Genomic DNA, 12,518 nt, shown 5'->3' with positions numbered 1-12,518 from the left:
AAGTACCCACGAGTGAGACTCGATGTTGTACGGGAAAGGGTTAATGTACGGCTGGATACAAATCCATGGAGCGTATTTTGTCTGCCATATGGCAACAGAACCCCTGCATTTACATGTATTGTAGTATGTGTATGAGAATGAAAATAATTGAAAACTTAGCTCCAGCACCAACTCATCATGTTGCACTTCCTGCAATTTCTCTTATGGTGGTATTCACTCATATGGTTTCACTACGATACGCACACCATCACGCACCTCGATTAGCACGAAGTAAAACACATATACAGAACTGCACGAACATGCTTCAACCGGTTCGACAAATGATTGCATCAGCGGTCTTCGTCATGAAAAAAAAACTTGAAATTCGGAATCATTTTATGAAATTCCACATGACGACACTACACTATTGCAGGAAACGACACTTCCTACTTAAGTAGTAGATTTCCTGTAACTGGAACCACACTTTTTCACCGGAGAACGCTATATCTCCACAGCAAAAACGGAGCTACCGAAAACACGTCTGCTCACGACGAATGACCAAGATTCTCTCTCCACATCGCATCACAATCAACTTGTTCCTCATAGTGGAAATGGTGCTTAGGCCACTCCGTTTTCAAGGTTTTACGGGGTCATTTTCTTCACATTTCTGCAAAACATCGCAGTTTTTTTAAGTATTTGGAATTCTTTATCGATCTATAACAAAAAAAAAGAAAAAAAACTTAGGCTTACGTCACTTTGCGAGATTACGGCAGTACAACCCTGTTCCGTCCCTCCATAGGGGCTGTCCACATACCGCGCGGACAACTTTAGGGGGTATCGGTAACGGAAATGTCCACGCTTGTCCACGATGATGGGGGAGGGGGTATAGACAACATCCACGTGGACAAGTTGAATGAATATTTTGAAAAACAAAAACTGTTCACATCTGTGTTCAACAATATATGGAAATTTCTGCATTCTGCGTTTTCAATAAATTCATTCGTATTTATCGACAAAGAGGATTGATCTGTCTGACAGTGCAGAACATCTATATTTTTCATATGGTTGAACTTCTTGTGTGTATGATTCGAATGTGTATTCTGAAAATGTATTTTGGAGTGTATCTTTGAGGGAAGCGGAATGAACCATAATCAACTATCCCCAAAACTGGCCTTCACCTGGAGAAAGTCATCTTTGTATCTGGTGAGATTCGAACGGAATTCTGTATTATTCATTATAAATTCTAGCCAGTTCGAGTACGCAACTAAACGAACCAAAATCAGCGATTTATAATTAGCCAATATAATACACTGCGTTTCACAACTATAGAACTACTCATTTTTTCTGAGTTTCCAGAGATATGTAAGAAGTCGGTTGAATCGAAGTATATAGTGTAGGATATAATAGCTATCTTTATTTGTAAGACTGGCCATTTGAACTTTATTGTTGTGTTCAGGCGCGAAACAATCAAAACACTAAAATTCCAGTGTTTCATTACTATAGAACCAGATGGGAAAACTCTCACTCCTTTTCAAATATAACGTCAATTTCGCATGAATTACAATAAGTTTCTAATTCTTAGGCCATCTTTAGTTCTCAATCAGTTCAAATACTACGCAGAGGATACTGACCGTTCGAGCTCTTCAAATTACTCATACTGCTTGTAAGCTGCATCTACTATACGTACGGTCACTTCTCATAGGTTCTTGATAGGGTTTTGATCTGGTAAACAAGTTGACCAGTCCAGAATCTGAAGCCCCTATTCAATGAACCATGCTTTGACTATCCGGATGTTATGAATTGGTACCAAATTACCCAATTATCAAAGTGTTTTTGATTCAAAAATAGAAGTAACAGATTCTGAAGTACTTCATTGCTCTTCTTAATGTACATTAGTGTTGATGAAAAGCTATATGAACCAAGCCGTTTTGAAAATATTTTCCTTAAACCATCAAACAGCCGCCTGCAAAATTACATGTTGAAAAATTTCATGACACGTTCCATAAGTCCTTCCAGTATGAAGAAATTCTATTCAAGTTGGATTTCTTTTTTATCACAGAAGGTCTCCTGAAATAGGGATACCCATGGGATTAGCTCCCATGGATTAGCTCAAAAAGGCCTGGTTTAAGTAGCCTACCATCAACACAAATGAACAGTCAGAAGTGCAACGAAGTACTTCAGAATCATTTACTGAAGTTTTTACATCAAAAACAATGTGGTAATTGGGTAATTTGGTATCGATTCATAGAATCCGGAAAGTTATGGCATGATTTGATAAAAAGGGCTTCAGATTCTGGACTGGTCAGCTTGTTTACCAGATCAAAATCCTATCGAGAACTTATGAGGAGTGATCGTACGAATAGTAGGAGCAGCTTACAAGCAGTACGAGTGATTTGAAGAGCTTGAACGGTCAGTATCCATTGCGTAGAACGTGATACACACTACAACATTGCGCAGCTTGGTCGAAACCACACCGAATGGGTTATTTGAACTGATTGATAACTAAAGATGGCCTAAGAATTAGAAACTTATTGTAATTCATGTGAAATTTACATTAATTTTGTAAAGGAGTGACATTTTTTCCATCTGGTTCTATAGTAATGAAACACTAGAATTTTAGTTTTTTGATTGTTTCGCGCCTGAACACAACAATAAAGTTCAAATGGCCAGTCTTACAAATAAAGATAGCTATTATATCCTACACTATATACTTCGATTCAACCGACTTCTTACATATCTCTGGAAACTCTGAAAAAATGAGTGGTTCTATAGTTGTGAAACGCAGTGTAGGTAAGCTATTACACCAGAATTTTGCCAAATCCCAAGCTTCTTTGACAGCCCGAAAAAAATTCTTGGAGTTTGACTGGGATGTTGTATTCGGTAGAGTATCTATTCGGGCCGTACTCACCAGATATTGCATCTTCAGATGCCGTTGGAAAAAAGGGCAAGAATTTCGACTCATGGGATAGCATAAAAAGTATCCTACACAGTTTTTTTTACGAAAAAACAAAAGGTCTGTGGATTTGTGGATAAAAAAAAGGTGCACATACAGTGCCTTTAAGAAGTTAGAACCACTCAATTTTTTTTAATTTTTCAGCGATCCGGAAAAGCTCCGTTGAATCGAAGTGTAAATAGTGGGAAACATTAACTATCTTCGTTAATTTTATAAAGGAGTGATAATGTTTAATGAGGAGTAACATCTGATTCTAAAGTTATGGAACACCGATACTTTATTTTTATTTTTTGAAGGATTACAAAACTATGAAGGTTACAAAGTTTGTTTTATAAACGAAAATAGTAATTGTATACCATTTTATCATTTGGACCGATATCTTTCACATCTCTAAAAGTTAAAAAAATGAGTGGTTCTATAGTTATGAAACGAAGTGTAGAATCGTATAAGTGTGTATCCTAAAAATATTGCTTTTGTTTTACCCCTAAAAATCGGCAACAATATTTTGAATAACCCTACATATCCCAAAACATACGGAGTTGTACAGAAAGATCATTGGTAGGATTCTGTAGGGCAGATTGATGATTAAACGAGGATAGATTTTTTTTACAGAAAAGTTAAGTGAACAGTATCAACTATTAGGGACAGATTATTTTGAGCGTTTATAAGATTGTCTATTCGAATTTAATTGTTCGCGAAACATTAAAAAACAAAACCGCCAGTGTTTCATAGCTATAGAACCAGAGAGAAAAGTCAGGAGTAGAACGAAGTATTTGGGAATCATTTGTTGCTGTTTTTGTGTCAAAACCACCGCAATTATTGGGTAATTGGGCACCAGTTAACGAAATCCGGACGGTCTTCAGGGACTAGGGACTTCCCAGATCAAAACCCATTCGAGAACTTGTGATGAATAATCTTATGAAGGGTAGATAAAAAAGCAGTATCATTATTTGAACGGAAATTGAACTAAAAATGAGTTACGGGTTAGAAACTGGTTGTAATTCATGCAAAATCAGTTTGAATTATGGAAAGGAGTGATAGTTTTCCATCTGGTTCTTCATTTATGAATCACCTTCATTTTTTTGAATTTTTAGTGCCTGAACAAAACAATAAGGTTCAAATGATCTGTCTTATAAATGTTATTATATCCTACTCCATTTCAGTCGGAAGCTTAAAGAACATTCCAGCTTAAAAACTGAAACAGCTCAACCAGCTTACGTTGATTTATGACAGAAAATATCCGAGACTAGATTCACTAGTGATGTTTCTAACTAACTGGCGATACAAATAACTTCACGGACAATGTTAGGCAATAAAACAAAAATTGATTACAAACCGCTATTACTAATGGAGCTAACATTTTTATCAAGTAAAAACAGAGAATAGAAAATAAAAACGAATTTAAAGTAGAATTTATATGCAACACAATGTTTCCCCGAATTTTGTTTCCAAGAAGCGAAGAAATGTCCACGTGAACAACAGAGGGAGGGGTATAGAAAATATCCACGTTTGTCCACGGAGCGGGAGGGGGTGTCTAACGCTTTTTCTGTCCACGTGGTATGTGGACAGCCCCATAGTATCATGCAGCAATGACAGGTGATTTTTTGAATGTTATTTCACACATGAAAGGCGTAGCCATTTTTTCCAAAAATACGACCTCAAAACCACGTTTGATTTAGAAAAAATATACAAAGAGTTGACTCTAATTCGACATACCAAGGCACCACTCATTGTCGCATTAGAGGCGATTGTGACCTGTAATTGGATACATCAACAAACACAACACAACGTGGAAAACGAATTGCACAATGTTTACAAAAATGTCCAATTATGCGCATCGCATTATGCCAGGGACAGACATACAACTGTACTAGCGTTGTATGTGTACAACGTTGTACAGGTACCACGGTAGCATGACACACATACTTTGGTTGTAAATTGTACCGTATGTCAAACTGACAATCAGAAACTTGACCAATTTTCACCACATATTTCGATGAAAAAGGTTTTTATTTAGCGTCTGCACTATCAAACAAAACAAACAAGTTTACAATCTGAGTTATGACCTCGAAAGAAAGGTAAAATAGGTCGGTACAGGTTCAACGATTGTACCGAGTTGCTTGCATGGTTCTAGCGCTGTAAATGGTGACAGACATACAATTTTGGAAGTACAACGCTAGTACAGCTGTATGTCTGTCATAAGTATTACAGGTCTGTCCAATTAGAGGCGAGTCCCTGTATTGTTAGTTTTCCAGACAATTCGGAAGTTCATGTCTTCACATCTGGCATCTCTGGTGTCATCACGCATTGTACATTTGAATACGCGAGGTCTAGAAATCAAATGCTTCATAGCTGTGTTGGTATCAAACACGCGCGCTCAAATGTTTTTTTTTTTGCAGGACGCGAAATAAACCTTACGTCATTTCGAGTATTTTGCAACGGTGTGAAACTGTGTGTACGTGCAAACCTTTCTTATATTGCAGTGATTGACCACATTTGTATTGAATTTCTTTTGCTGATTTTATTCGCCGAATGGTACGTGTGAGCGGCTGTCGTTTGTTGTTTAGTTATTGGTCTGTTTCAATAATTTCCGTGATTTAAACATTCTTATGCTAATTTTTTCCCGATAAATACACCTTTCCACTTCAGCACATCATTGGTTCGCAGAAGTGCATATTCCACTATGGGCGAAGCACAGGGATTGACGGACAAGGAAGCAAAGGAACTGCTAAAACTTCCTGATGCTGAAACGAAGGTGAGTGCGGGGTCATTTGATCTGTCACCGGAAGAGGACAGCGGCAGAGAATCGCACGAGAAAAATATTCATCTGTGGTAGCGTCATCCTCATCATGAACATCATCCTAAAATGCAGTTACGTAGTCATGCCACAGATACGCCTGTTATCAAATTAAAAATTTGAATTTGGTGCTGTAATATTGCCGCATCATTCGAGTGTTTGTTGTTCCGTTTGAAGATAAAGAATTAGGCCATCGACGAAGTCGCGATTATTTTGAAATGTTGAATCCTTTCTTGCCATTGTACATTCTCAACAAATAAGCATGGTATATATTCACCAGTTTATTATTCAACATCTAAATTTTTTACAGGATTTCATTTTCCAACAAACCATGTACCGAATCAAAGACCCACGAGCTTCCATTCCTTTCTACAACGAAGTTCTCGGCATGAATTTGTTGTGCAAAATGGATTTCCCAGAGGCGCAGTTCTCGCTTTACTTTATGGGGTGTGCTAATAAAAATTATTTCTTGTACCTCATCACGCTCATCAATATGTTCTTTTGTTTTAGCTACGAGGACATCGCAAACCAACCTTCTGACAAAAAGCAATGCATTCAATGGGCCATGAGTAGGAAGGCTACTTTGGAGCTGACTCAGTAAGTTCCGGTTGGATCCCTTTCTTCCACTTTGATCGATCGACTCATTTAATCTCCACAGTAACTGGGGCACAGAAAGCGACCCGGATCAGAAGTACCATAACGGTAATACCGATCCGCGGGGATACGGCCACATTGGAATCATGGTACCGGATGTGAACAAGGCTTGTGCACGGTTCGATCAGCTCGGAGTGGAATACATCAAGCGCCCCGAGGATGGTCGCATGAAGGGGCTGGCCTTCATTAAGGACCCGGACGGTTACTGGATTGAGATCTTCAACGCGTCGAAGGTTGCCGGAGTGTAAACGCCGGATTCATCACTTTTGGAAGTGATCCATCCCGCGTTCGTTCTATCAAGCCCAGAGAGAAGTTTATGACATCGAATGTCAAGTATTTCTCGTTTTAAAATTTTGTTGAAAATTGTGCCTTATATTTATTTGTTTCTTTGAATTGTTTTGTTCGGAAGATATCGATAGTGAGTCAATAAACTTTGCTAACATAAAAGTTTTGTAACGCTCTGCATGGTTTTGTGAAATATTTCATCTAATGTGAGGGTACGTTCCCATTGGGATAGAAGTCGAGAAATGAAATGAATGAGTAATCCCTCATTCTTTTGTTCATTTACTTATCGACGTTTTTATTCACAGACATAGAATAGTATATAAATTTTGGGCATATATCCTGCAATGAAAACGCCTGTAATCAAACTATTTTTACTTTGAATTTTTAATATTTATTCGCGGTATCTAATACAGTTGAATTTCACTAGTTGGGCTTCGAATTAGTTGGGCTCCCGTTCGTTGGGCTATAGCCCAACTAAATCGAAGACAAACGTCAATTCTGACAACGTAAAATTTTCGAGGGGCTCGTGGATGGTGTTTTTAGGTTTAAAATAAATTTTAAATTAATCATTTAAATAAATAAAATCGAATATTATTCAACAAAAACAATATTTATTTTAAACGTTTCAAACAAAATTAAACAAACCACGTAAATTCATTTTCAACAAAATGGTAGAGTTCTTCAACATGCTCGTTTTAGCCATTCAACTTCAGTGATTTTCGAACGTAGCGCGTTCAAACGGCATACTTCTGCAACATCATGCTTCATATAGCGAACTAGGCAATCAATTGACTTGATTGCATCGCCAAAATCAGGATCTCCGGTACTAGTAATGGAAGTATCAAACGAATTACTTCCATCTTCTGTGTCTACCAACCATTCTTCTTGCATTTCAGGTTGATTCCTTGAGAACTGATGACAAAATCTCGTCATCAGAGAACACTTCACTGGTTACCCAATCTGGATTATGATCAGCATCATACACCTGATCTTTGATCCACAGATCAATATCTTGCTCAGATGTTTTTGTTCCTGCCAAACTGTCAATCCTGGACACAAGCGCTTTGAAGTCATCATCGGCCGCTTTCGAGTCTACATTAACAGCATCCTCCGGCAAACCATCGATCAATTTCTTCCACGAATTACGTATAGTTTTGTCAGATATCTCCTCCCAAGAGGTTGCCAACCACGAAATACACTGTTGAAGATTAATCTTCTTCAATCGTTCTTCGAAACTAAATGTACTTTCCATAAATAAAACCTCAAATAGAATTTGAATTTAAATTTTGAAAAAGCACAGACGAAAAACTATCGTGCGCATAGTTTTGTGTTTATATTTGGAATTAATTACAAAAAATTAATGTTTAATATTTGGAAATTTACCTTAAGTGTTCGTTTTCCAGAATTAATGCGAGCATCAGTTTTCTTTTATACTTTCGCTTGATTGCATTGATGACCGCTTGGTCCATCGGCTGGCATTTAGCAGTTACATTTGGTGGGAAGTAGATCACTTGAATCAGTCCATCGTCACTCTGTAGAGATTCGTCAACGTCATAATGACTGGTGCAATTATCAAGAACCAGCAATGCCTTTGGCTCCAATCCTCTCTCGGCCGAAAATTTTCGAACAGCGGGGACAAACTCTTCGTGGAACCATTGACGGAACAACAGTCTGGTCAGCCAAGCCTTTTTGGAATGATTATATGAAACGGGAAGTTCTTCGATGTTGATTCCTCGTGGTTTTGCAGCAGTGCAAATGAAATACAACGGAAGCTTTAGGGAACCATCTATGTTGGAGCAAGGCATAAACGTATACCTTGTCTTGTTTTGCTTCCGTCCGCTTGCCACGGTCTCATCACAGGTAACGACAGAGCGTGTGGCTAGGAGCTTGATGAACAAGGCAGATTCATCTGCATTAAAGACTTGGGATAGTGATAGCTGAATTTCCTGAATCTTCTTCTGTAGAACCTTCTTGAAATTTAGGTACGCTTCAACGTTTACCGATGCCTTTTCTCCTGTTACGGCTTTCACGCGCAATCCAAACCGCTGCTTAAAACGATGCATCCAGCCATCCGAAGCAGAAAAACCGTGCACAGCATAGAGCCCCCGGTCCTGGAACATCTTAAACAGCAGCTCCGCCTTTGCTTTAAGAATATCCACTGTCAACAAAATGTTGGACTGCCGCTGCTGTAAAATCCAGATGTAAAGAGCTTCTTCCAGCAAAGGGAACGTCTGCTCTTTCAATGTTTTTCGATTATTTTCACCATATTCCTTGAACTTGTCCACCGCCTCACGAATTGTTCTTTCTTTTGGATTATTCTCGTGACCGTAGAAGATCCTACGCCGTACTTCTTCCCAAGAAAGTCATGCGTACCACCTCCTGCTTCAAAACCTTCAATTATGCGAACCTTCTCCACCAGCGTCAGGAAATTGCTCCTCCGTTTCCGGTTAACGTTCGTACTGGATCCTTGCAAACCATCCATTTTGAGCCTGGCGATCGAAATGAACGTATATTAAATCTACGCTAATTTTAATATCAAACTTCATTAAGAACTTACCAATTAATCCAACCTAGAACGAAACTCAACCACGAATGAAATAAACGTCAGTGGTGTGAAAACTTTTCTGCGTTTCCCATAACAACAAACAATCGGTGTGACCCTCGATCGATTTTCGACTTTGACAGTTCAGCCCAACGAGTGAAAGTCTTTCACAAATTGGGCTAAGAGCTTAGTGCAACGAGTGAAATTCGACTGTACTTATGACAGACATACAGCTGTACTTGCGCTGTACTTCGAATATTGTATGTCTGTCACCATGTACAGCGCTAGAACCATGCAAGCAACTCGGTACAATCGTTGTACCTATACCGACCTATTTTACAGCTGTACATGGCTACACTGGAGAAATAGTTTAGTAAAAGCAGCTACCAAATCTTTAGTAGCAAAAACATTGGTAAAATATACACATTTTTTGTAAATATTACTAAAATTGCGTAAAAAAGATGTCAGACGCAATGAATGTTCCTACCAGGAATTCGTATATTTTACTTCATACCATTAGTAAGTTTGTTTTTATTGTCATACCTAACAACTGTGATGTGCGCACTTTGTCTTTTGTCTTTTGGAGACCAAACGATTTGGAGGGAAGCACTTTGTTTTTATTGAATTTAATTATGCATTCAACTCCCCCGAGAATTTGTTTTCATATTTTCACCGGGGAAAATATCACAAGAAATTTTGATCCATATTAACATAATTGACCTAATACCATTTTTTTCTTTTTTAGTTGGCCTTAAAATTATATGCAGTACAATCATTTATCATAAACAAATCGGAGATAAGTATTCGTTTTTTTTACATCATTACATCAGTCACCTCGGTCGGGAAACTATTTTCATATTCCCGCCAAGGATAAACATCAGTTATATTTTATACATTACAACACTATTGACCTTTTTCCTTGTCTTTACAGCTGGCATGATCCCAGACTCGTAATACTTGTTTACCAAAAACCATCCAAGCTATGGGATTGAAGGTAACGGCGAGTTTGTCGTTAAGATTGGAATCTTTCTTCAACACATCATCGACCGTAAAAAACATAAGGTGAACATACATAATTTATTGCATATTTAATATCATCAACATATGCATTTCTTTTTTTCATAGGGACACGAGAGAACAAAATACGGATGAAACGTGCTAATTCTACCGTCACTCTGCTAATCAGCTGCTAATCAGCTAATGCAAATCAGAGCGATGCAGCAGGAAGAGGAACGGGAACTTGCTTTGGAAATGCTCATCAAATTGAGGTGGTTGAGGCTGCGATTAAAATTTGCCTCTTGTACGCAGTTTATAGAATGATTCCAACGAGAATTATTGATGTTGTTTATAGAATAAGTTATTAGTATAATGTATTCTAAGTATGTAGAATTAAACGCAATCAAATACAATTTTTTAAATTAAAAATAATTATTAAAAAATATTGTCATTATCCCTGATGATAACCTCTAACAAATATGAAGCAAAATTTTCACTGTTATTGCACCAATGTTGGACCAACAATTTGTAGTTTGTTTGACATATGTGCCTACCATTCTTTTTTTGTAACATGTACCAATGATTAGTAAGGTAGAAAATGACTAGAGAATTGGTAACATGTACCAACAAATTCGTCATATTTACTAAATTTTCCTCTCAATGTACAGCTGTACTGCGCGCAGCGCCATAGACGGTCAGTGGTGTATAGCATGAACAAACCGAATCAAAACACTTGGTAAATATTCTTTTCATTGACTTTCTCTTGAATTGATAACTCAGATTGGAAACTTGTTTGTTGTGTTTGATGGTTCAGACGCTAAATAAAAAACTTTTTCATTGAAACATGTGGTGAAAATTGGTCGAATTTTTGATTGTCAGTTTGACATGCGGTGCAATGTACAACCCAAGACGGGTCTATGGTACTAGGTGAGGCCGTTTCGTCACTAAGTTGGTTAGGGGAGCGGTATATGAAAACAGTACGGAAGAAAGCAGAAGAAGAATTATTTGCTTGAAGCGTGAAAGAGACAGACTGATCAGGAACGAGCTTCGGCACTAGCGTATTGTGTTTTGTTTACAAACAAAACACAGTAGACTTCCAAGATGGCTGAAGAGTGGTTTTAGCAATTTGGCCCACCTTAGGATATACTTCTACGCGCCTTGGTACAACCCAAGGAGCTGGAATTGACAGGTGGTTCGTTTTCGACAGTATGATGATAAGGCATGGATGATGCGAGACGGGATGAAAAATGACAGCGGCTTTTTTGTTTATAAACAAAGTAGATCAAATCTTAATGCTACATAGCGGTCCCCACCAACATATACCAAGCTGGGCTGGTTTCAATTGAACTAGCTGTTGTGTCTCACAACCCGAACGATCAGGCGAGTCTCCAGCTAAAGCAGTACGGCACAAGCCCACCGGTTATTAAGAGCCACCTCTTTTATATACCCACTAGCAAAGCTCCCACAATCGCTGAGTTTCCAATCCCAGCAGCAACGGCAACAACCCTCACGTCCCGTAGAACAGCAATGCAGACAATAACTTGCAGCAGTCACCGAAACACTACAATGATGCCAACAGCGTAAACAAAACCAACATTTATGCGCAGCAAACACATAGCGGCATGCACTCCTCATTGCATGCCATTTGTTATCCTCTTTCTCGGAAAACTCTAGCCGTTCGTTTGGCCGCTGTCAATTCGAACTCAAGTAACGGCTGAACAGCAGTTCTGACAAAACGTTCCACCTTATTATACCGCCTTGGTACAACCAAAGTATGTCTGTCATGCTACGATGGTACCTGTACAACGCTGTACACGTACAACGCAAGTACAGCTGTATGTCTGTCCCTGGTATAATACTTATGACAGACATACAACTGTACTTCGAACATTGTATGTCTGTCACCATGTACAGCGCTAGAACCATGCAAGCAACTCGGTACAATCGTTGTACCTGTACCGACCTATTTTACTGCTGTACATGGCTACAGCTGTACTGCGCGCAGCGCCATAGACGGTTAGTGGTGGGTAGCATGAACAAACCGAATCAAAACGTTTGGTAAACGTTCTTTTCATTGACTTCCTCTTGAGTTATAAACTCAGATTTTAAACTTGGTTGTTATGTTTGATCAGGGATGGTAAAAAATCACATTCAACGATCAATGAATAAGTATATCCCTCTAGTCGGATATTTTTAAATCACCCCCAGCAGGCGATGCTCTTTTATTCTTCATATGTACACAGAGAGAATACTTGGAACGGTGAGCTACCAAGATCTCAAAAAAGCAATATGAAAGCGGAATCCCCACTGCT

The 12,518-nt window shown here is 38.5% G+C and overlaps 2 protein-coding genes across 3 annotated transcripts; one reads left to right on the top strand and one right to left on the bottom strand.

Annotated features, from left to right (window-relative positions):
• Positions 1-5,353: 5,353 nt before the first annotated feature.
• LOC129768349 (lactoylglutathione lyase) lies at positions 5,354-6,830 on the top strand. Of its 2 annotated transcripts, none has more exons than XM_055769941.1 (5): positions 5,354-5,505; positions 5,582-5,687; positions 6,040-6,176; positions 6,240-6,326; positions 6,388-6,830. In XM_055769941.1, exons 1-5 carry the CDS (start codon positions 5,465-5,467, stop codon positions 6,629-6,631), a joined length of 615 nt encoding a protein of 204 aa, XP_055625916.1. In that variant the 5' UTR covers positions 5,354-5,464; the 3' UTR covers positions 6,632-6,830. The 2 variants fall into 2 exon arrangements, with proteins under 2 accessions (XP_055625916.1, XP_055625915.1); XM_055769940.1 differs by having other exon boundaries at positions 5,439-5,467.
• A 429-nt stretch (positions 6,831-7,259) lies between these two features.
• On the bottom strand, positions 7,260-8,153 carry LOC129768350 (uncharacterized). The gene is made up of 2 exons (XM_055769942.1): positions 8,052-8,153; positions 7,260-7,903 (listed from the first exon to the last, which is right to left on the bottom strand). The coding sequence occupies exons 1-2, from the start codon at positions 8,135-8,137 to the stop codon at positions 7,561-7,563; spliced, it is 429 nt and encodes a 142-aa protein (XP_055625917.1). The 5' UTR covers positions 8,138-8,153; the 3' UTR covers positions 7,260-7,560.
• Positions 8,154-12,518: the final 4,365 nt, after the last annotated feature.

Source organism: Toxorhynchites rutilus, chromosome 2 (genome assembly GCF_029784135.1).
Source record: "Toxorhynchites rutilus septentrionalis strain SRP chromosome 2, ASM2978413v1, whole genome shotgun sequence".
NCBI classification, from domain to species: domain Eukaryota; kingdom Metazoa; phylum Arthropoda; class Insecta; order Diptera; family Culicidae; genus Toxorhynchites; species Toxorhynchites rutilus.
This window is presented reverse-complemented; position numbering and strand designations above follow the sequence as displayed.